This window comes from Heptranchias perlo, chromosome 29 (assembly GCF_035084215.1).
Source record: "Heptranchias perlo isolate sHepPer1 chromosome 29, sHepPer1.hap1, whole genome shotgun sequence".
In the NCBI taxonomy this organism is placed as follows: Eukaryota; Metazoa; Chordata; class Chondrichthyes; order Hexanchiformes; family Hexanchidae; genus Heptranchias; species Heptranchias perlo.
In genome coordinates this window covers 28,817,180-28,841,782 of record NC_090353.1, presented here as the reverse complement: position 1 = coordinate 28,841,782, position 24,603 = coordinate 28,817,180, and the positions used below count along the sequence as shown (strand labels likewise).

The window sequence follows — 24,603 nt, the reverse complement described above, 5'->3', positions numbered from 1 at the left end:
CCATACAGGATGTGTTGAGAGAAAAAAAACTAGGATCTCAGAATAGTATACTTGTTTAATATCAGATCATTAGAAGCAGCAATTTCTGTGGATCATAAAGTCGGGTAATTCAATTGGTTCAGGACCAGACTCGGGGCTGGAAAGTAATGGGTTTGAATCAGAATAGGGTTCCCTCAACCTTGCATTTCCTGAGATGGATAAAATGAGTACCAGGTCTGAAGATGCTGAGAGAAAAGTGGAAGCTTTAGGGACTGAGCAATATTTTCCTACACAGTATCTCCTGGCTGTTGGGCAATTGAAATGGTGGACCAACAATGTACCCGAGGAGCATTTCATGCATCCTGATGGGAGGCTTAATCTCCCTCCCTTAATGCCGATAAACACGTTTAGAGCTGGATGACTATCTAGCACTCTGGAAGAACTGGTAGACGTTTCTGCTGGCTCAAGTTATACCCCAGATGGTGGTGATGATGGTGATGATTTCTTTGGTTTTGGCTCAGATGAATGGCAGCTCTGGGCTTTGTTTTTTGCTTCACCACTGTGATATATAGTTAAGATTGTAATAATAGCTATTATTATTTGTAGGCAGTCCAGTGTAAATTCTGTTTGAAATTTTAAAAAAAATTTACAATGCTGTATTTTGTGTTCAGCTACTTAGGCCCTAAGCTCTGGAATTCCCTCCCTAAACCTTTCAGTCTTTCCACCTCTCTCTCCTCCTTAAAGTCACTCCTTAAAACCTATCTCTTTGACCAAGCTTTTGGTCACCTGTCCTACTATCCTTATGCGCCTCGGTGTCAAATTTTGTTTGATAAGGCTCTTGAAGCGCCTTGGGCCGCTTTACGACATTAAAGGCGCTATATAAATGAAAGTTGTTGTTGTTCCTAAAAGAGAGAAATACACGGTAAATGCAGAGTTGCCAACTCTGACTGGAAATAATTCTGCAGGTTTCATCACATGATCTCCTCCCTCCAACTACCCCACCCCCAATCTCCCCCAATTGGTCATCCAACATATCCATTCTCACGGCGCCACACCTACCCACAGCCAATTGGACAGCGAACAAGAGTTTTTGTTTCCCGATTGGATGATCTTTGACTGTCAAACAGCCTTTTCTTTCCCAAAGCCAACGTTATTATAACCAGTAAGCAAAAGTGTTAAAGAAATAATTTTCTTTCAGTGCCCCTATGATTTTTGTCCTCGTTGTTCCCAGTAGTTTCCTGGAGATTAATCTTGAATTCCTGGAGACTCCAGGACAATCCTGGAGAGTTGGCAACCATACAAGAAATAGAAGCAGGAGTAGGCCATATGGCCCCTCGAGCCTGCTCCGCCATTCAATAAGATCATGGCTGACCTTCGAGCTCAACTACACTTTCTTGCCCGATCCCCATATCCCTTCAATCCCCCAGAGTCCAAAAATCTATCTATATCAGCCTTGAACATATTCAACGATGAGCATCCACTGCCTTCTGGGGTAGAGAAGTCCAAAGATTCACAACCTTCTATGTGAAAAAATTTCTCCTCATCTCAGTCTTAAATCGCCGACCCCTTATCCTGCTACTATGCCCCCTAGTTCTAGACTCTCCAGCATCTACCCTGTCAAGCCCCCTTGGAATCTTATATCTTTCAATGAGATCAATTCTCATTCTTCTAAACTCCAGAGTGTATAGGCCTATTCTACTCAATCTCTCCTCATAGGACAACCCTCTCATCCCAGGAATCAATCTAGTGAACCTTCATTGCACCGCCTCTAAGGCAAGTATATCCTTCCTTAGATAAGGAGACCAAAACTGTACACAGTACTCCAGGTGTAGTCTCACCAAAGCCCTGTACAATTGTAGTAAGACTTCCTTACTCTTGTACTCCAACCCCCTTGCAACAAAGGCCAACATGCCATTTGCCTTCCTAATTGCTTGCTGTACCTACATGCTAACTTTTTGTGTTTCTTGCACAAGGACACCCAAATCTCTCTGAACACCAACATTCGATAGTTTCTCACCATTTAAAAAATATTCTGTTTTTCTATTCTTCCTACCGAACTGAATAACCTCACATTTCCCCACATTATACTCCATCTTCTACCTTCTTGCGCACTCACCTATCCTGTCTATATCCCTTTGCAGACTCTGTGTCGTCCTCACAACTTACTTTCCCACCTAGCTTTAAATAATCAGCAAACTTCAGTATATTACACTCGGTCCCTTCATCTAAGGCATTAATATAGATTGTAAATAGCTGAGGCCCAAACACTGATCCTTGCAGCACTCCACCACTTACAGCCGGCCAGCCTGAAAATGTCCCATTTATCCCTACTGTTTTTTGTCCATTAACCAGTCCTCTAGTCATGCTAATATATTACCCCCAACCCCATGAGCCCTTGTCTTGCTTAACAACCTTTTATGTGGCATCTTATCAAATGCCTTTTGAAAATCCAAATATACTAAACATCCACTGGTTCCCCTTTATCTGCCCTGTTAGTTACATCCTCAAAAAACTAATAAAATTTGTCAAATACAATTTCCCTTTCATAAAATCGTGCTGACTCTGCCTAATTATATTATGATTTTCTAAGTGCCCTGTTACCACTTCTTTAATAATGGATTCCAGCATTTTCCCGACGACTGAAGTCAGACTGAAGTTCCCTGTTTTCTCTCTCCCTCCTTTCTTGAATATATGCATGATTTCCAGTCAATATAGATGACTAAATAGACAATGTGATGCTGTGACTCCAGGTCTGTTCATGGGAAAGTGCAATACAACCACTCAATGGTTGAATAATGTAGATTGCAACATCAGATTGACAATAAAGTGAAACATTCAGAAAGGATGAGAGGTCAGGTCAGGCGAAAGCCTGATAAAATTTTCACTTTCTGATCTCAGCTGGAACTGCATGTTGGAACAATGCACTTGTTCTCACAGTCTCTGGGCTAAGTCAAGAAAATAATTATATTCAGTCAGGGTCCTCCCCTACACACACATAATAAACTTTCCTGTTGACACTTGGGGGGTAATTTTAACCTAACCCTCCGAGCAGGAAACCTACGGGATTGGGTGGAACACTGGTTTTACACCCCGCCCGATATTACTCTCCATTGACTTCAATGGAGAGTAAAATCAAGAGGCATGTAAAACCAGCATTGCACCCAATCCAACCAGTTAGGTTAAAATTGACCCTTGGCCCACAAATAAAAATGGTCAGTTGAGAGAGGTACTGGAGGTTGGAAGTACCCATGAAACTAGACCCCTACAGGAGCCAGTGCCTTTGGGAAAGAAGGCGAGATCATCAGGGGGAAAAAAAACTCTCTTGGAAGTTTTACTTGTGGTTATTTATCTACCTTAGACACTTAAATCATTTCCAGAATGTCCATGACACATACAGGCTTGGAACTCAGCCTCAAGGGGAGATATGTCATGTTGGTACACCTACAGATTGCGGTTTAGCAGTGGAGATTGCAGCATTTACGTTGCCAAGTCAATTCTGGAATATAAACCCAGATGAATTCCAGTATGAACAGTTTGAACAAGCTTCAAACTTATTTGCACATAAGCAAGCAGATGTCAGATACTGCTGTATGTACAATCTTGGACATTTTCTTACATCAAGTGAAATGCACTCAATCAGATGCCTTTAATTAAACCCTTTTGCTTAGCATCCCATGAAGCCTCTTTACATCATCAAAACAGATGAACCATGTGACATCCAAGACACTCATTCCCAAAATGGATGATGCATACAGTCGGGTGAACGAGGCAAATAATCCGTTAGCAAGTCCAACTCTAGTTCACGTGACCCTGTCTCTGGACCAGTGCCATGATGTAAATGACTATCACAAGGAAGTAAATATACTCCTCTGAGTAGGATCTTAGGAACTTTTTTCTATGTTAAAAGGTGCAACATAAATACAAGTTTGTCATTGCTGTGAATTACCTTCTTCCTAAATAGGGCTCCCATGTTCTACAGATTAACTAGAAGCACAAAATTACAAAAAATGTTTTTTTAAAAAATATATTTGTCTAAATTTTACATATCTTTATTGGACTATCCAGCAGTTAAGGAGGAAAGATATATAATAAATAGCTAGCCATCAAACCACACACAACTGGTTGGCAATATTTATGTGTGAGCTGACAGATTGAGAGGCTATTCAGCATCATGGTTGAGCCTGCACACGGCTTCACTACATATTCACACATGCACTTTGTAGCAGAGATCACTGAATGTCAGCCAGGAGTGACAAACATGAAAGATTTTCCACTCTATGAATAAGGGGCACTGAGGCCAAGTATAACACCCCCAAAATGCCATCTTGACTGACATTCATTGGCTCTGGTTGGGGATTGAACACGTCGCCCCGGTGACCTAGGGGACGATCAGATGTTGTTGTACATTTACATAATGAGTCACTAGGGGAGTTGACCTGGACAATATTTGGTTTATTGAAATACACTGGTTCACTGCTCTACCTTAAAGAAGATTTTGAAATCTGGGAATGGCAGTATGTGTGATTAACTTCCTCTTAAACTGTAATCCGTAATTGCAACCATCAACTCCAGCACATTACAAGCCAACAAATTGCAATACAGTGCAGATCATTTTCACCAACAGTGCTGTTGTAACTATATGTTGTGTGGTTAATTGCACTTTAGAAAATCAGGTAACAACAACAGATGGAATTCCTGAAGGATTAGGTTCCCTCTAAATTCTGATTTTCTGTGTCTTTGACACAGCTTTGGGCTGCACAGCTTAACATTTGTGGTTGGATTGAAGAAAAGAACACATGGTTATACCATTCTGTGGACATTCAAGAGAGTGGCAATAGTACTGATATGTTGGGTTCTCCTTCAGGTTGCTCCCTCCCAGAGCAGCCTGACTCGGAGAACAAACTTGCATTTATAAAGTGCAGCCTCCAGGTGTCCCAATGCTTTACATCCAATGGATTATTTTTGAAGGGTAGTTACTGTTGTTATGCAGGTAAACACTGCAGCCAATTTGCAAACAGCAAAATTCCAAAATACAACAAAAAAAGATGTTGTCTGTTTTTGGTAATGTTGGTTGAGGGAGGAATGTTTGCCCCAGACAACAACAGAATTCCATGGTCAATGGATCCCATAGGATCTTTCACATCTATCTGGGCAGGCGGCTGGGGCCTCCGTCTCATCTAAAAGATGGCACTTCCGACAATATAGTGCTCTCTCAGTACTGTTCCCATTCCAGGAGAGTTTAATCTTAATTTGTTATTTGTATTGTATTGCTCTTCACTCTGGTGTCCAGTGGTATTGTTGCATCATGTATACAAGACCAAAAAGTTTGGCGCTCCTCAATTATACGCCAATTTCCATTATCCATTGGGGAACAGAAGGCAAATAATGGAGGTTCCATTGTATCCTTTTGAAGGTCTTCCCACTCAGCAGGGACACACTCGGACATTAGTGCAGTTTCTTGGCAGGCATGTTCCCATCAGCATTCAAGCCTGTGCAGCACTGCACCCTCAGTCTAACCCCTCGTCTTCACACGTGTCATAAAGATTATATTTTTTTAGTGGTCAACTTGTGCTAATTTTCCAGGTTTTACTATATGCACAGCTAGCGGCAATACTGAAGTAAAGTTGTTGAATGCATCAAGGACACGACTAGGAAGACTCAATCAAAAACAGACCTTCTTGGTTGCTGGCCGTAGCAAATCGGGCAAGTTTGGTGTTGCTGCTGGTTGCACAGCATCCACATGTCTTAAAGATTGAGTACCAGCTCCTGACATCAATATAAACACAGCTTTTGTGTGAATTCTTAACAGACTTAAGTTTAGCTTTTTCTGGTTTGAATTTGTGCTTCTGAACTATTGTCATGATTTAATTTTGAAGTATTGTTATGGATTTACCTATGCTAAATATCTTTGAGATCCCCTCTCAGTCCCTTCCTTTCAAGGAAAAAAAGCCCAAGTTTTCTTCATCTTTCATGACAACTCAGTCCTTAGATGCTAGGGATCAGACGAGTAACTTTTTGTTATTGAATATTTCCTTTGTGTCTCAGAAACCAAAAGTGGACACAGCGCTCTGTGAAATCTTACAGCAGTGGAGATGCCATGGACTCAGTTGGTGTGGGTGATACAGTTTAATTTAAGCAGGACATCTTCCAACTTGTACTGTACAGTTCAGGCTACACAGTCTGGTATTCTACTTGCTTTGTTGATGGCTGCTCCATAATGATTGGACACATTGAGACCCAAATCAATGTTCTCTCAAATCCTTCTTTTATAACAGCCCTCTATTATTTGAATAATGCAAAATGAGAAAAATACAGCAGTTGCTGTACAGCTCAACCATAAAACCCTGTAAATATATTTAATGAGGCGGGCTGACACCAGAGGGCACCTTGTACAAATATTCACTCCTGATGTGAAGTCTGATCCAATGGGTGTGCACATTAGGAATTCGCTCCCCACCCCATGATTTCCCATTTATTATTTTTTGTGGGAGGCACAGTGCATATTTCCTGATATGCACTCCTGGTGGGCGAGATTCTGCACTGGGAGTACACATTCATAAAATTTATCCTCAAACATCAGTGAAGATGTCACAGCCTCGCTGAGCATGCGCGGACCTTAAGCACACTGGCACAGCCTGCGTACATGTTACGCGCTCATACAGACTCCACTCACAGTGGCATTTACAGTTTGTCAGTAGCATCAAGCTTCATTTGTAGACATATTATTAAACACAACGCCACAAGAACAATGGTTCTAAATGAGGGGGAGGGAGGAGGACAATCAGAGAGCTCAGTCACAGATCTGGAGGGTTTCTGCACCATTTATGTTGAGAACGGAGTATGTCCAATTTGAAAACCCTGGAAGATGGTTTGTGAACACACTGGTGGAGGACCATGTGTAACACATGATAAGTGGTACAAGAGGAACGCTCAAAAAAAAAAGCGATCATTTTGTAAAAACTGAAGATCTGCTGCAGAATATTTTGGATTGAACACACGAACTGAGCAGTATGCACACATGCCAATGTAGCTGGCAGTTCATAAACAGCTCTGAATACAAGCCTACGACATGTAGTTATACCAAGTTTAGTGGGCATGGGCTTGTCATAACTTAAGCTCCAACATTCCCACATTTGTATAATGGAAGGCCGTGACACAATTTCTTGTTTATCACAGTGTCACACAGGCATTCTTCTTCTTCCTCCCCCTCACCTACAGCTCGTGCTGCCACCTTCACCCTATTTCACCCAATTCATGCTGGCACTTTTTGCCCCACTGCCCCTTAGATTGTGCAGACACTTTTTCTTTGCTCAATTCACACTTGCTATTTCCTCCCTCAACGACAACTTGCATTTATATAGCACCTTTAATGTAGTATACCGGGCCATAATTAGACAAATTGAGCCAAAGAAGGAGACGTTAGGTTTTAAGCAGCGTTAAAGGAGACGAGGTGGAGAGGTTTGGGGAGGGAATTCCAGAGCTTAGGGCCTAGACGGCAGAAGGCACAGCTGCCAATGGTGGTGCGAAGAAAGTGGAGGTTGTACAAAAGGCCAGAGCTGGAGGAACGCAGAGTTCTCGGAGGATTGTAGGGCTAGAGTGAGTTGGTATTGACACTTCTCTTTTCCCCTCCTCCAAGTTAATGCTGACACTCTGATCTCTCTTCACCGCCTCCTAGTAGATATGGTTGCCGTTCCTGGTGAACAGACAGTGCTGTAATACTGAGCCAAAATTTTTGATTTTGGAAAATTAGGAATTCTTGTCAACAGTGTGCAGCACAGTTCAATCTCCCAGAACAGCAACAGCATCTGGTATAAGCCAGGAGGTGGCACTGATTTCACCCTAACTTCAGACTAGAGGCCAATGAGTCCAAAATGCTGACTGTCCGTGTGAAACCCGAGTGTTTGGCATGTGTCAGATTGTGTCTCTATAGCCCACAAGCAATGGTTTTCTTCCCAGTAATAACCTCCTATTAAGAAGATTCTTATTATGTGAGGTCATGAATCTTCCAGACCACTTATCTACCTCACAGAGCTTCTATTTGTATACTGTGCTTAGTGCCACCATCTTACACACCAACAATATTATAGAAATTCTAATTTAAAAATAATCTATTCAGTCAGGATGTCTAATTAGTTATCTTACTGACAGTTGACTGGAGGCTAGTTCAACATATTAAATACCAAGCAACTATTAAAAAAAACTGCACTTAAGCTGATGTACTTAAGTGTTATGGCACAATACTCTGAATTCTACACCTCAAATTGCTTCACCTTAGTGCTATTTATCTCAAAATGTTTTCCCCTGATATAAACATCTGGCCTTCCAAACTTGGGTTGTAAGTTATATTGCTGAGTGTCTTTCATGGTTCAAGTATTGTAAATGTAACATGCCAATTCTACACACAACCACTGCACTTTATGGTTATGGTTTTTGAAATCCTAGTGCCAACAGCAATTGAGGGAAGGAAAAGGCCTCATTAAAACCATAGTCCTATTATGAGTAATACAGATTTTGCACCTTGATATAGCATTGTCCTTCTTCCTCCTGCTGGAGATTGACAGAAAGGAGCAAAGTTGAATCCTCTCACTGGCAACTGACATCAGCAGCAACACAAGGGGCACGATTTTAAAAGGGAAAAACGGGTGGGTTGGGCGCGAGGAGGCATTCAAAATCGCAACCATTTCGGAATCGCCCCCAATCCGCCTCCAACCCGCCCACTTCCGGTTTTCACCGGGGCGGGACGAGAGGCGGGCAACCAACCCGATCGCAGGAGGCGGGCTGGTGATTAAAACCATTCAAGAAGGCTGTGGGCCTACATTTTTCCCACAGTTTCCAATTTCAACCCCTGGGGACCGGGAATCCCGGGCCTTCTATTTCATGCCACCTGAAAGAGGACGAGAAGACCCAAAACTAACAGGTAAGTGCTTTACTGGCATTGTTTGTGGGCCTGGAGAAGCAGGTGTGCTTCCCCCAACAAGCCTTCCTGCAGCGACCCCCCCCCCCACAATGATCACGGACCCCCCAATCTCCGACCCCCCGCTAACGATCGCGGACCCCCGCAGTGACCCCCCTGTGTGACCCCTGATCCCTCCCCCCCCCAAACCCCATGCCTTCTCCCCCATCCATACAAACAAAGACTTACCTGAACATGTCCTCTCCCTGGCTGCTCTCCCGTCTGACTGAGGCCAGCCTGTCAATCAGGCCTGCCTGTTGGACGGCAAACTGACAAAAAAAAAGACGTCCTTACATCAAAATCATAAGGACGTCCGGGAAACCCGTACTTCCGGGTTTCCCGTCTGCAATTTGACCCTCAACCCCCGCCGCCTCCTTCCCGGTTCGGGGTCAAAATCATGCCCAAGTTGTTTCTTTTAGTTCAGTCGGTAGGTCTACAATTCTACTAGTGGAATAAGGATTTTGCAGTGTTGACATAGGGAGCTGGCGAATGGATACCAGTCTCCTGCGATTTGAACCAAAAACAAGTGCCAATGGAAAAACACTTGCAGAGAACAGGATTGTTGGTGTGTGAGCACAGCAATGACACAAGTGATAAATCTTTTACTTGCATATGAATGGCTTTCTTACAAAGAAGCAGAACTATTGCAGGTCATGCTACAGGTTTGGGAATTCAGGAAAGCTGGGATAAGTGCACAAATGGTTTTTACTATACATGGCAAACAGCAGTTGGCAGGGAGTTCAGGACTGCAATTCAATCCTGTGGTTCTACAAGAGTGCATAAATTGCTTAGCCTTACTGCTTTCAGTCTATTATGCCACTAGGACCCCTTGACTGAATTACCAACTTGTACACCCTGTCCGCTATCATTTCTATGGGAAAATAAATTTCAGCTATGCTGCATAGTCCTGGTGCCCAGCCTTCTGCCCCTGGCCCCCCTCCAAAGTGCCAATCTAAATACACCCCCGATTGAAAGACAAAGGGAAAAGAATAAAATCATGAAAATCAATGCAATTTACCTTTGCAAAACACAATTTTACAGTGTTAGTATTTTTCACTAAATTACTAGTAATTATCCCCCATCAGACAAAAAAAAAACATGTGGAAAACTGTCCCTTTAAACAAAGGGCAGTACAAGAAGATGGGGGTAGAAATTGATATGCATTGCGCCCATCTTTAAATCAAATTCAGGGCATTCTGAATGATGCTGTTTGGGAGAATTTTGTTTCAACCTATATATAAATTTATACTTGTTTAAAAGGTGAAGCCTCTAAATATTAATAATGGGAGGTTTTTGGTCTTTACAATGGAAGTCTGGCTATTTCCACACGGGACTCCATGGCGTAAATTTTGGTCTGGGCCAGCTTTGCTCTGGATAAGAAATGCAAGATGGGCAGCATGAAGATTTGGGGAACGGGTACAAGCCTGATCATTTGTAAGCACATCATGGTTTTATAACTGTTCAGGTGCAGTTTTAAAAAGTTAATGAACACTTTGCCACATATTTCCTTGGACTGGAACAAATATTCTATTCTGATGATACTGTGATACTCATAATAGTTTCTTACCAGTTACAGTTGTACAGAGCTATATGAAGATGTTTCGAGGTCAGGCGATGAGTTAATTTTACTTTTCTTTTTTTAAAAAAGCATATAGGTGGCTTACATTGGCAGCTTTGAGCTTTAGACTCACCACCATTTTCATTGGTATGAAGTTCCAAGAATAAACAGGGTGAAAGAATTTGCTAATTTGCAGCATAAACAGGAAAAAGGAACACACTGAATAGCTGGGGAATGCTGTTCATGAACACTACGAAGCAGTTATCCTTGCTCGTCAACAGTAGCTGAAAGATTCTCAATCTCTTTTTAAAATCATAGAATCTTATTAGCATAGGAGGCCATTCTGCCCATCATGCCTGTGCTGATTCTGTGAAAGGGCTAAAAAATTAGTCCACTGCTCTTTCCCCATAGCCTAGGATACCAGAAGTTTTGGAGAGGGGAGTCAGGAAAATATAAACACATATAATATTTTTTAAAGAAATGATCATTACAACGGCCAGCATTGGTTTCCAGCTAAAAGTTGAATGTAAACAACCTTTATATGCTCTTGAATCCTCGTTTGATAGTCAACATTACATAGAATCATAGAAGTTTACAACATGGAAACAGGCCCTTCGGCCCAACATGTCCATGTCGCCCAGTTTATACCACTAAGCTAGTCCCAATTGCCTGCACTTGGCCCATATCCCTCTATACCCATCTTACAATTTCAGGATTTCATAGAATCACTTTCTGTAAGTGGCCTTTGTTCCCTACTATCCTGGGAGCTTTACTTCTTTTAAAAATATATTATTATATATACCCTTGCAGAGGTGAATACTCGAGGGATTAATGATAGGTCAGATTCCATGCTCCTAGTGAGAGAGCTGAACAAGATAATAGCACAGGCCAGATACAGTGCGACAACCTTGTAGCCTCAGTTGTCCGATCCACACTCCAAGTAAGCCTGGCTCCCCAATATGATGTGGAGATGCCGGTGATGCATAAAAATCGTTGGACTATAACTTGGTGTTGTAAAATTGTTTACAATCCCCAATATGAGTGCAGGATCACAGAATTTACCCCACTTACAATCATTGGATTTAATGTATGGAACTCTCTTGGAAATGGTGAATGTTGTCACACACACACACACACACACACACACACACACACACACACGAGGTTTATAGACTGAAGCATTGAATATCCTTATTTACAATTAAACATTAACAAGAAACACAAAATGCAACAAATACATAATTGCATTGCATGTGCAAGTGTACACATACACAAAATCTATAGTGGGTTAATTACCCATCATAAAGAACTTTGAAGGATGAAACATAAAAAATTCAGCAGGTCCATGATTATTTCAGGGAAAGAGCAAGAAAATGGATGAGAGTAGATGGCTCCAATTGAAGAGCTAGCAACAGCATGGACACAATGGGCTCAATGGCCTCCTGCTGTGCTGTAATTTCTAGTAAGTCTATGATTCAAGGGACATTGATTTCTGGCACGGTGTATTGCGATGTTTTTGCCTCCGCATGAAATGTTTTGAAATAGCATATTTTATATGCCAGGAACGAGACAGAGCCATTCATCAGAATTCAGAAGAATTGCTAGCTCTGTTTTGTATTCCAACATTTAAAATTGACACTTCCGTTAACTCCCTGTGAAGTAAAGTTTTCCAAATGAATGCAACCAAACTTCATATATGAATACAATTCCCAATGGAGAACAAATGTCCAAAGTACAATTATACATATCCTGGCAGCTCTGGACCCTTTTGTATGTATTTCAGACATATAAATCTATACAGCTGAGCAACAGGAAAAACATTTCCAAGGGACAAGGTTAATTGAATCAAGGAAACAAACCTACTTAATCTTCTGATCAAAAGAAACAGTGTGATCTTTAAGTAAACGATACAAGCAGTTCAAACTTTGTTACATTCAGAAATATGCCTTCATTGCTCAACTGTCACAGCCACAATGTGGTTCTTCTTTAGCCTGAAGGCCCAACATCTGCAGTTGTCCTGCTGTTGAACAATGCAAGTTCAACTTTCAGATATTTCACTTTCTCCATTTGCTTGGTAAATGGGAAAGTCAATTGTATTTGGTCAGCAGCTTTTGGAGCCACACACCACATGCACTCAGTTTAAGATTTGGTATAGCACTAGAGATGCTGGCTTTGTTGTGTAACTTAAAGGATTTCAACTTTATTGTGAGCTCACTTTGGGTACTTTCACGCAACATCTTTAGCATGGCTGCAAAGTGATTCTGCAAACAGAATCAATGGTAGATCGAATTAATCTCCAGACCTGACTGTCTAACCCCAACACTTGGTGGTTTGAAGGCCTGAACTGTAGGTCACAGACCTCAAAGTAAACTACAGCTCGGGCAAAGTTTAACAGAACCAAGAAGGAAAAGAATATTGAACTTTTCAAACAAAAAGTCATTCCCATCTCGGTTGTTCCTCTTGGAGATGCAATATGAAATAATTACCACCATAGGAAACCCCATCAGATGAAATCAGGTTTTGGAGGCTCCCATTTCAAATGGGAAGCTCCCAAATTCAGGAGCGATTGACTCAGAGTTCCATGATAGAGTATGAATTCACTGCTAGTTCCGAATATCAGTCCTCAAATAACACGTGCAAGACTGGTAGCCAAAATAAAGATATTACTTTAAAGTGGCTGCAAATACCACTGATATGGTAGATTCTAATGATATTAATTCATTTATAAGCCAACACCAACTACAGAGAATTTTGTTCCAACCTAATTTGGCGTAGTCATTTACTGTCAGTGAAGGGGTTAATGTAGAACTCAAAATGATATTAACTTCATCTCATCTGTTCACTGTGCTGTTTAAAACTGTACAGAATTTGCATTCAGCATAGCCGTTGTCTACACAAAGCCCTGCCCGAGTTAGCTTGTGCATGGTCAAGGATTATATTTCTTGCCTGATGTACATGCTCAGTTTTGATCTCCAGTTGAAAGTAACAAGAAATTCCCATCAGCCGTTTATATTAACCTGATGCAAATCTGCAGCCCTGGCAACTGCGAGGTCAAACAGTGGGAGTTTTGACTTCAAAATGCAAACAGCTCTGTTGCAAATTTCAAAGCTTTAGGAGAGACTTAAGTGGAGTCGATCAAGAGGAGTGCAGAGTTCCAGCAATGTCTACAGAATATTTAAGAATGCTCCTCCTCATTGGTGTATCAGAACCGCAATACAATACAAGATCATTTATGTACTCAGGAGGAAATCTTGTGTTAAAGAGGCAAGGTTAATCCTTCACTGCTTTTTAAATAAATGCAGCAGTGTAACTTGTGTACTTCATCACAATGAACATGATGATGAGCTCATTCCAACCCCAGAACAACAATGATTCCCTTTAAATCAAATTTTGCCCCATCTTCCCCCACTTTCTCCGCTGTTCAGTTGAAGAATTCAAACTAACAAAGCTATTTTCAAATTTCCTGATCCCTCAAGATGTTTTACGTAATTTTTGTTTTATTATTGTTCCTGTCCTCTCCCTATATTGTAAGCAATTTTCTCCGTTCCTTTAGGATCTTTTTGTAACATGCAGTACTCCCAAGGGACTACTGCTTCCCAAAATACTCTTTCCAAGGTTAATCCTGAGCTGGTTATTGTGAGGCAAGAGCAAACTGGAGTAACTCAGCTGCCACTTTCCTTTTAAGAACACATTTTACCACCATTTCATAAGTCGCTTTAAATATTTTAAGTTGCTTTATTAAAAAAAAACACAATTTGCCTTTGTTTCAGTTACCTTGCCAATAAGGATCTTTGGCAGATTTGATCTGAGTCACAATTTCCAACAAAATGAGTTACTGAATCTGTCCAAGTCATTAAAGGGGAGGCACCAAGCTGGCAGAGGAGGGATAAATTGTACAGCCACAGTTGACAACTCTGGTATTGCTGCCAGCATCTGGATATAGAACAGAGCGTTGCCTGGCCAAATAGCCAGAGTATGGTGCATTGGATTGCCAACATAAAAAAAATATACTTGTAAGATCTACTCAAGTGTTTTAAAGAGAAAATGTCAAAGACCCTGCTATATTACAGCAGTGTCATTAGCCGTGGCTCAGTGGGTAGCACTTTCGCCTCTGAGTCAGAAAGTCGTGAGTTCAAGACCACGAACCTTGAGTGGAGTAATTGAAGTGGTTGGAAAGGTCACACAGAAAGCCACCATCAAGGCTGTATACTATGCCCTTTTCCAAGAAGATAGGAACGGTTTTGATCTCAGCCTTTACAATAAAGCCTTTCATGTTTTGTATGAATTTTCCCAGTACTATCCGTTTAGTGTTACATGCAGCAGTTGATTTCCTCATACTACACTCTTCACCATGTGAAGAACCAGCATGATTCTTCCAATATAGAAGTTATATAGCCAATATGGCCTTAATATGGTAAACTCTTTTTGCTGGTCTCTGGATCTGTCACCAGAACTCTGACCTCCCTTTGTTGGCCTTGTCAATGCCCTAATTCAGTTCAGTGTGTCAGCATATTTCCGTCATGATGCATAGCATGCAAGCACATTATTGCACTGTCGCGACTCGGTGACAGGCTCAGTGGATTGTTCATTTGCATACATGCATTGGAAAAATAGCCAAACAGCCTGCCCAAGAGCTTTTCTTTTTCAAAACTGGCCTACATGGAGGCTGGAATTAGTTCACTGTGTAAATGTGAGAGGGCTGCATACGTAGGTCACTTTCCTGGACCCTGACAAAAGGTGCTATCTGGCTCAATGGTCGTACTGTCACCTCTCAGTCAGAATGTCATGGGTTAAAGCCCCACTCCTGGGACATTAGCGCATAATCTACATTGACACACCACTCCAGTACCGAGGGAGCTCTGCGTTATTGGAGGTGACATCTTTCGGATATTAAACTGAGGCCCCATCTGCCCTCCCAGGTGGACAAAAAAGGTCCCATGGGACTATTCCAAGAACAGCAGGTGAGTTCGCCCAGTGTTCTGGCTGATATTTATCCCTCGACCAACATCACCAAAAAAAAGATTATCTGGTCATTTATCTCATTGCTGTTTATGGGACTTTGCTGGGGGCAAATTGGCTGCCATGTTTCCTTATATTACAACAGTGATTACATTTCAAAAGTACTTCTTTGCCTGCAAAGCACTTTGAGATATGCTGAGGACATGGAAGATGCTATAGTACATGATCTTTCTTTCTTAAAAGCTGCTCAAGACAACTATGTTTGGACTATAATGTTTCAACTGCAGAACCTTGTACAGCAGCTAACTCAAGAAAAAAACCCACAGCGACATACTTGTATTTGTGATTCAGTGGCCCATCATCCAATATCTGTAAAATATAGCTTTTATATTTTCAAAAATATGCATTGTGCAACAAATCTATATCAACTCCTGTCAGTACAGTGACAAATGCATCCTTGGGTTCATTAAGCAAATCAGGGCTAATGTCCCACTAATTCTTTCCTGCTTAAAACTGCGCAACTACATGATCTGTTCTCATTTGAATCACAGTTCAAGTTACCACACTACAGGCCCAGACATCTCACAGGACGTAAGAATCTTGTAATTTCGCTTATTCGAGCAGAACTACCATATTACTAAACAGCAGGATGACCAAGAGGGAGTGAATGCAAACGCAGAGAATCGACACCATGTGCGTCAGACTGCCTGTTTGTCTTAGTGGGACAGCTGTATTCAGAGTACTGATTTACAATTTACTGAGTTGAGAATGTATGAAGTTGGATTTCCATTCGAACAAACAAAAATTTCTGTTGCTGCATATTTTTGGAATAGAAAATTTAAGATGGTTAAACATACAGTGGCAACACCTTTCAGAGTTATGCAAATAACGTAATGAAAAGAAGAGCCTATATATCGGCTTCCCATGAGAGGGAGCCATAAAAAAAATGCACATAATTCTCTTTTTTCTTACTAAGGGAATATATGCCAACTACAAAGATGATGCTAGAAAGACTACAATGTGGGTACTGAAAGCTAACTCTGTTTAGAGACTATGGGATTGATTTTACCTCCTCTCACTTGGTTTTTGCCAGGCGTTTGGTTGGGGGGTGGGGTGGGGGGGGGGGGCAGTGGCAGTTAAAATGGAACTGGGCCAAGAGCAGGAATGCTCCTTCGGACCCCACAAGGAAACCCCAGGGTCCCCGACAGCAGCTTCCTGCCACCCGATTTTAAACAGCTGGGCAGCCACTTCCCATAAGAACGTAAGAAATAGGAGCAGGAATAGGCCATATGGCCCCTCGAGCCTGCTCCGCCATTCAATCAGATCATGGCTGATCTTCGACCTCAACTGCACTTTCCCGCCCGATCCCCATATCCCTTGATTCCCCTAGAGTCCAAAAATCTATCCATCTCAGCCCGTCTCAATGACTCAGCATCCACAGCCCTTTGGAGTAGAGAATTCCAAAGATATTTTTCCGGCCTGGGCCCAATCTCCGCCCAGACCCGCTCTCTGCCGCTTCCATCGCCGCCCGTTAAAATCGCTTTGCTACATACCCGGCCGGGAGTTAAAATTGAGCCCTATGTTTCGAAAAAGCGAACTATGTGCTTGTTGTTTTACACATCAAGCAATGTTTCGAAATATATATTTCCGTGTTAAACTGTGTACTGTTCACCAAACGAAAATCGTCGGTCCACTTCAGGATGTTCGTTTTCAGAGACAAGGGAGAATTCAGGTGGCACCACGTGGTATATTCCAGTAGTCGGTGTACGGAGAAATGGGTCTCTATCATGATCCCCAGGTCTCGCTATCATTTACCTCGATATTGGTCAGAAAAGCTGGACTCCAGATTCGCTTACATGAGTGGCTGCCGAGGCTATGCCAAGAAAATATAACGTGTAGTAGCCCAAATCATACAAGAATATATAGCAACTGACAAAGGCAATGTTAGAATCTACTACTGACAGGGGATTCTATTTCTGTTCTCAGCTCCCAACCCCATCAAGAACATGGCTGAATTTTTAATATAATTGTACAGAAACATTATAGCCAGAAATTCAAGTCAGTGATAAATTTACAACCTGGGCAAGTATACAACATGCTGAGCCGTGAACAAAGGAATAGGAGCCTCTCAAGCCTGTTCCGCCATTCAATTAGATCATGGCTGATCTATATCTTAACTCTATTTACCTGCCTTGGTTCCAGAACCCTCAATATCCTTGCCTAACAAAAATCTGATCAATCTCAGTTTTGAAATTTTCAATTGACTCCCAGCTTCAACAGTTTTTTTGCAGGAGGAGCGTGATGGGCAGGATATGGATTTACAAATGCAATTCCCTCACGTAGTCAGTTCCTGATCTTGGTTGTTTCATCAGGGGTGAAGCAGAAGCCATTTCCAAATGGGCAGAAATCCATAGCCCTAAATCTCCTTCAATTTGCAACCTTGTTCAGAGCAAGTGTTGCAAATGGAAATCTTGGCCTGGTACAGAGAGCTCTTTGGGGGCACCAGTCAATGCTGACACTGGCAATAGAAAGCAAAATGTTCCCTTCTTCAGCACTGATGTCTCCCACTTGATGAAATTCAACCAAAAATTCATGCAGAACCGAATAGATTAGCAGTGGCTCAGAGGCCTTCCCCACAGAGGTTAAACAAACTGAGAATCTACCAATCTTGAACCCTGAAGGCAAAAGGGAACCTCTTAACAACTCAATGCAATCTCAAGCTCCTTGCCCTTCTTGATCTCTCTGTAAATCTAAGTACATAAGTATCCCTATAAAGCTACCTCCACTCTCCCCCTGATGAAAAACACAAATTATTGTTAAGGTTGTCTCAGCTCCATTCCCAATTATAAGTTTTATTTGGCTTAGCGCTTGAAAATCTCATGCCACCACACCTCCCCGTCCATTTTAATGGGCAGGAGCTGGCAGCCCTGTCCTTTCTGTTTATTCACCAAATGCTCTATGTGCTACAACACAAGGCCGATGCAAAACAAATCACTTAACAAACTTTAGTAGTGGTATTAAACTGGTAGTTAATCATTCTCGCTTCAAGAGTGAGACTCAGAAGGTTAGGAGAACTGGATTGCCAACCAGTGAATAAATTTCTCACCAAAGTGCTGACTCATTCTGGGGAACATTTCCATGGGCACCGGCCATCTCTCTGTACCTCATCTAATTGGCTGTTCTTCGCGTTGGCCTAGACAGTAAGTGTCAGCACCTTAAAGAAGTGTGCGAGGCAAGAACAAGGAGTCGATTTTTCCTCTCCATAGCCCAGGGTGCGGTGGCTAATTCTAGCACCCAAATCGCTGCCCTGGCTAAGATCAGTTAGCTCAGCACAGCTGGAAATCGAGCCTAGGACCTTCTAGGTCTAGATATGGCTCTGTTCCATTCAGGGCAGCAAATCTGCCAATCTGAAACACTAGAGAAACCACAAAGAAAATATTAACTTTATTAAGAAAAGAGGAAGTAAATCAACTTTCTACAAGAAGTTCAAACTGCACAATTACCAGTTCATATTCAATGAAGTTCCACACATTGCTAAAAACTGAGAACAGAAATATAAGCTTGATGCTGTGGTAAAGCGGTATACATTCGCTCCACAGTGTGGCATAGTGCATAGTGACAACAACAGAATCTTGTCAAAGTGGCATGAGCTACTTAAAAGGGGCATTGTCACCATTATAAAGTTGCTTGGCAGAGCTTCTCGATGTCTCGCTACACATATCATTGTGCAGGTGTTTTGTGTTAAATTACTTTGGCCTAAAAACATGAAACAGTGATGATTGATTACTGTTCCTTGCTCAAAATGGCATTGATCACTCTTTTAAAGTAAATGAATGTTTAAAGTAGCCCCTTATTCTCTCCATCAGTAGAAGAGTACAGTGGGTGCAAAACTTTGGGAGTCAATCTGAGAGAACCAACTGGCCAGATGTGTATTCATATGACTAGTCTTTAGAAGGGCCAAAAATAACCAAAAAGGATCACAAATCCTTGGACAGGATAAAATGAAAAACTGAATTAGAAATCTGAAATAAAATGCTGAAAATGCAAAGCTGAATGTTGAAAATCTGATAGAGAAAGTGAAGGGCTGCAGTAAAAAGTTAACCTATTCTTGTCTTTCAGGGTGCTTCTACTCTGCAACGTTAGCATTTGTTGCAAAACAGTTTCAACTTTGAAGGGATGTTAAATTTTCAGTATAGCTCAGGAATCGGACCTCTATTTGAGATTGCTGAGATGTGTTGGAAACTAGCAGAGGAGGTTGGGTTTAATACCCCATGATGTACAATGCCACAGTGTCAAACCTGGTTTAAAAAGTGCTGAGAGGCTCCACACTTTAGATAAAATGTCAGAATATTATACACGTTCAACAAGGACAATTTCAAATTGTCCCTGAAATACATGGCTTCTCAACCACAGAAGGACATAAAAGCAGTTTTATCAACAACTTGCATTTATATAGTGCCTTTAACGTAGTAAAATGACCCAAGGCGCTTCACAGGAACCTTATCAAACAAAATGTGACACCGAGCCACAAGAGATATTAGGACAGGCAAAGAAATAGATTTTAAGGAGTCTTAGAGAAGGAGAGAGAAGTTAGAGAAGTGAAGAGGATTAGGAAGGGAATTCCAGAGCTTAGGGCCTGGGCAGCTGAACGTACGGCCGCCAATGGTGGAACGATGAAAATTGGGGATGCGCAAAAGGCCAGAATTGGAGGAGCGCAGAGATGTCAGAGGGCTAGGTTGTAGGGCTAGAGGAGGTTACAGAGATAGGGAGGGGAAAGGCCATGGAGGGATTTGAAAACAAGGATGAGAATTTTAATATTGAGGCATTGCTGGACCGGGAGCCAACATAAGTCAGCGAGCATAGAGATGATGGGTGAACAGGACTCAGTGCGAGCTAGGATGTGGGGTACGAGTTAGGATACGGGCAGCATAGTTTTGGATTAGCTGAAGCTTACAGAGGGTGCAAGATGGGAGGCCGGCCAGGACAGTGTTGGAATAGTCAAGTCAAGAGGTAACAAAGGCATAGATGAGGGTTTCAGCAACAGATGAGCTGAGGTAGAGGTATAATGGGCAACTGGTAAATTGACATACCCATACAGTGCTTTAGAAAGGGACCATACAAATTTGGGGTTTATCTTCTAGTTGGTAAAACCTCCACATTTAAAGTGGTGTGGTTTCATGAGAATGAGACCATAAGCGGCTGCAAAAATAAATTAGCACTGACCCTGACCATCCCAAGTTTATCTTTCTACAAGCAATTTCACCAACACTAACTAGTAGTATGTCTCCTCTGAAGCACTTCAAAGTTTGGGGGAAGGAGTAGTAATATTTTAAATTGTATTTTTTTTATTAAACTGCTACACATGCAAGTCTGAAGTTTAAAAAAAAATTGATTTTTTAATTGGACACTAAAACAAGACAAATTATATTAATGGACAAAACAGGGTAACATTATAACAGACCTTGCTACTTAAGAGATCTTGCTACTATTTTGTTTGTGGCAAGTGTGAAACTTTCCCCATTTGGTTTATGAAATCACAGTTCAAGCAGATTGGGTTCTCTGTTCTAATTGTACTGCTGGGTGTTTTACACAGTCCAAATGGACATTTCATGAAAAATTCACACACCGCCATTACACTTTACAGAAAACTAGTGAAAAACATTCCTTCATTTCAACTGCATATTAATTTCACTCACGCACTATTACGCTTTGCTAAAATTCTGGTTGCACCACCATCTTCAGGCTGGGCACAAGGAGCTAGCTTCATGTACCGAGCCCTTATTGATGATAATTTACTTGTGCTTATTTTAAGTCCTCGATTTGTCATGGCACAATTTAATGATTCACCATTTGAAAAGATGAAAGGCCAATAAAATGTACCTTTCACAATATAATGACTGGCGTGTTTGTAAAATTTTTGTACTACTGTATCTCCATTTGAACAGTGAGAAACATTGAGCAGGCCAATTATTGATTTTGTCCTTTGAAACTTCCAAGTTGCATGCAAAGATAACATTTTGAGCTATTTAAAAAACAAGGGTGGGGTACTAGTGAGTACAGGTCTGTCAATGCTCTTTGCAGTGATGGAAGCAATTTGAGGTAACAATCCACAGGAGGTAACAGCAAGAAGGAGGCCATTCATCCCACTGCATCTGTGCAGGCTGTTTGTTAAAGCACTCTAAAACTAATCCCACTGCCCCACTACATAAAAAGGAAAGTGTCTCTTAAAAGTGAAGAAGGTATTTCTACCTAGTAAGGGCAATTTTATAGTTATCTAAGGGGCATTGGGGGAAATGATACTCAAACAAACTCCTTGCATTGCTTTAGCTGGCATTGCTGCAGCCGCTCAATTATCCAGGTACCTGTGTAGATCAGATTCCAGAGACCAGCGTCTGCAAGCCAGCCCCTTGTGACAGGGTCATAGATCTGGATTTCCGTGAGTCTATAATTCTATCATCATCTGGACAAGGAAGCCAGATTTAGTAGTGCAAACGCCTTGTTAGGCAGTTCATGGACACTACCCTCCAGGAATCCAAGAAAGAAATTGCATTTATATAGCACCTTTCACATCCTCAGGGCATCCCAAAGCACTTTACAGCCAATGACATAACAGTGACTACATGTCAAAAGTATAATTTAGCCAAAAACGTGCCAGTATTAAAGTGGCTTAAGGCAAGAGGCCAGAGACCCTCCCTCCTCCTCTCCCCCAACTTGTCATAGCTAAAAGTAAGGGAATTCAGCTCTGCAGATTTACTTTTAACTGAGGATCTCATGGCAGCTTGCAAAACACATGGGTCTTTCCATGCTGGTGAGTCCTTCATATTACAAAATACTGCCAAAGGCAGGAGTACCGTGGATCTTCCGTCGACAGCACTCCTTCAGTGTGAGTGTACCTTTAAATAACACATGTGGAGGCACTCAGCCTAACCTCCCCTTCTGTTGTAAGGGGAGGTGGGGGGGGGCAGAAATACTTTATATTCACCACTTTAGCCGCCTGAAGCATCTTTTCTGAACTCTTACACAGAGCGCCCACAACCGGCCCAATCGTTAATTTTAAGTCACGTTTAGCATTGCAAAGCAAAAAAAAAACTTTTTTTTAAAAAAAAGAAAGTTGTTTGGCGGAGAAAGATTACATTTGTTCCACAGATAAGGTGGTTTCAGAAGTTACCAGTAAACCTGTAGGAGAAAAAGTTGCAAAACAATAAAAGAACACAGGAACTTTAAGGGGCACTTACCCACAATCACACACAGCACATCCACCAGCACGAAAATATTTCTTTTTTCGAACATATTGCAATGGAAACTTTTGAAATTTTCGTTGGCCTTTCTTGAATCTATTGTTATATAAATACACAAGAGACTTAAAGGAGTCGTAACACAACTTCGAGACCATACAACATCAACAAAAAAAAAAGCCAGCAACCTGAATTTCGAGTTCTTCCGGAATCTAAGTACCTGTCTCGATCTGTAATCCCACAGACTAGTTTGGACTTTTCCCGGTCGCTGTAATCTTCCTGCTCTCTGCTCCGTTGGTCAGTTTCACGGGGAGGGGGCTGGACCGACTCATTGACGCCGAACAGGACCGACTCACGCTGCTATCCTCGCAACCAACGTACTTGCTTTGTTCTTCCCCCCACCTCACAACCAACCAAAAATTAATTAATGGAACTTCGGTTCAAACCCAACCGCTCTTGTTCCGATTGAGTGTGGAAAAGGCATCTGACGTCAGGGATGAGAGTTACTCCATAGACCTGGCAGAGTTTCAGGTCGAACACTAATTCCTCTCGGCAGGAGTCGAAGTTCACTTTGTGGCAATTGTCAAATCGTTTGGTGGCACTACTCCCCCAAAAAAACATCATTATTTTCTTTTGTCGCTTTTCGTTAAGCTCAAAACAAACTTTTAAGAAAATGACCACACATTTCACCAACCCTTTGTGGACTATCAGGATAAGCACTATTTACCATGCACTGTGACGCGGTTTACAATGTTCAGCATTGAATGAATGCACGCCTAAAATACAGTTCAAAGTCTAATTTTGGGCTTTTAAAGAAAATTGATTTATGATGACTGCCGAGTTTGTTTAAAGCAGTACTTGCCACTTATAGATCTGTAGAATATTAAAAATCCTGTCTACCTGCATTTCCTGCAGCAACTTTTCCCCATTATAATTTCCTATAAAGGAAGTTATCTATGTAAATTTGCCACGCTATAATTGCACCCTTCCATTAGTGGTGGTGATTGTATCACCTCAGTTTTGCATCTCCCAGTTCCTCAGCCTGTACTGCAGAGAAACTTTTATGGTCTAATCAACTATTGTTTTCAAAAATGCCACAGGTATATAGAAATAGGGAAATAATGTATGACTTTAAAATGGGGACTGAATTATGTTTGCACACTTCTGTCCAATTATTCCCCCACCTTCTAATCCCCATCCACCTGAATACTTCTTGATCTTCCCCTCCCTATCTGCATGCCCACAGGAGCTTGACTAACATCAGTCTGTGTTCAGTGGTAGCACTTCTCCCTCTGTCTTAGAAGGTTGTAGGTTCTCGACCCCATCCAGCATTTAAGCATATAATGTAGCACTCAGAACTTCAGTGCAGTACTGAGGGAATACTGCACTGTCCGTGGTACTGTGCTTTTGGATGAGACATTGAACTTAGCTGGATGCAAACGATCCCCTGACGATATTCGAATAAGAACTGGCAAGTTCTTCTGCTGTTATGGCCAACATTTATCCTTGAACCAGCACCCTCAAAATCAGATTAACTGGTCATTTATCTCATTGTTGTTTCTGGGACCTTGCTAAATTGGTTACTGGGTTTTCCAAGAAAACCAACAGTGACCACACTTCAAAACAAAAGTAATTAATTGGCTATGAAGCACTTTGGGACATCCTGAGGATGTGAATGGTGCTATATAAATGCAACTTTACATAGAATTTGCAGCACAGAAACAGGCCATTCAGCCCAACAGGTCTATGTGTTTATGCTCCACATGAGTCTCCTCCCACCTTACTTCATCTCATCCTATCACCATATCCTTCTATTCCTTTTTCCCTCATGTAGTTATCTAGCTTCCCCTTGAATGCATCTATGCTATTCGCCTCAAATACTTCATGTGGTAGCAAGTTCCACATTCTTTGAGTAAAGA

General features: G+C 41.7%; 1 protein-coding gene across 2 annotated transcripts in view; it reads right to left on the bottom strand.

Annotated features, from left to right (window-relative positions):
- LOC137299550 (phospholipid phosphatase 2-like) overlaps nt 1-23,377 on the bottom strand; it is a 73,983-nt gene extending 50,606 nt beyond the window's left edge. Inside the window, exons 1-2 of one of the 2 annotated variants that reach the window (XM_067968369.1) lie at nt 22,873-23,377; nt 22,685-22,783 (exon numbers count right to left, since the gene is read on the bottom strand). In XM_067968369.1, coding sequence (XP_067824470.1) covers nt 22,685-22,739 — 55 coding nt within the window. In that variant the 5' untranslated portion in view covers nt 22,740-22,783; nt 22,873-23,377. The remainder of the gene's footprint in view (nt 1-22,684; nt 22,784-22,872) is intronic. The other variant, XM_067968368.1, reaches the window with a different exon arrangement.
- Nucleotides 23,378-24,603: the final 1,226 nt, after the last annotated feature.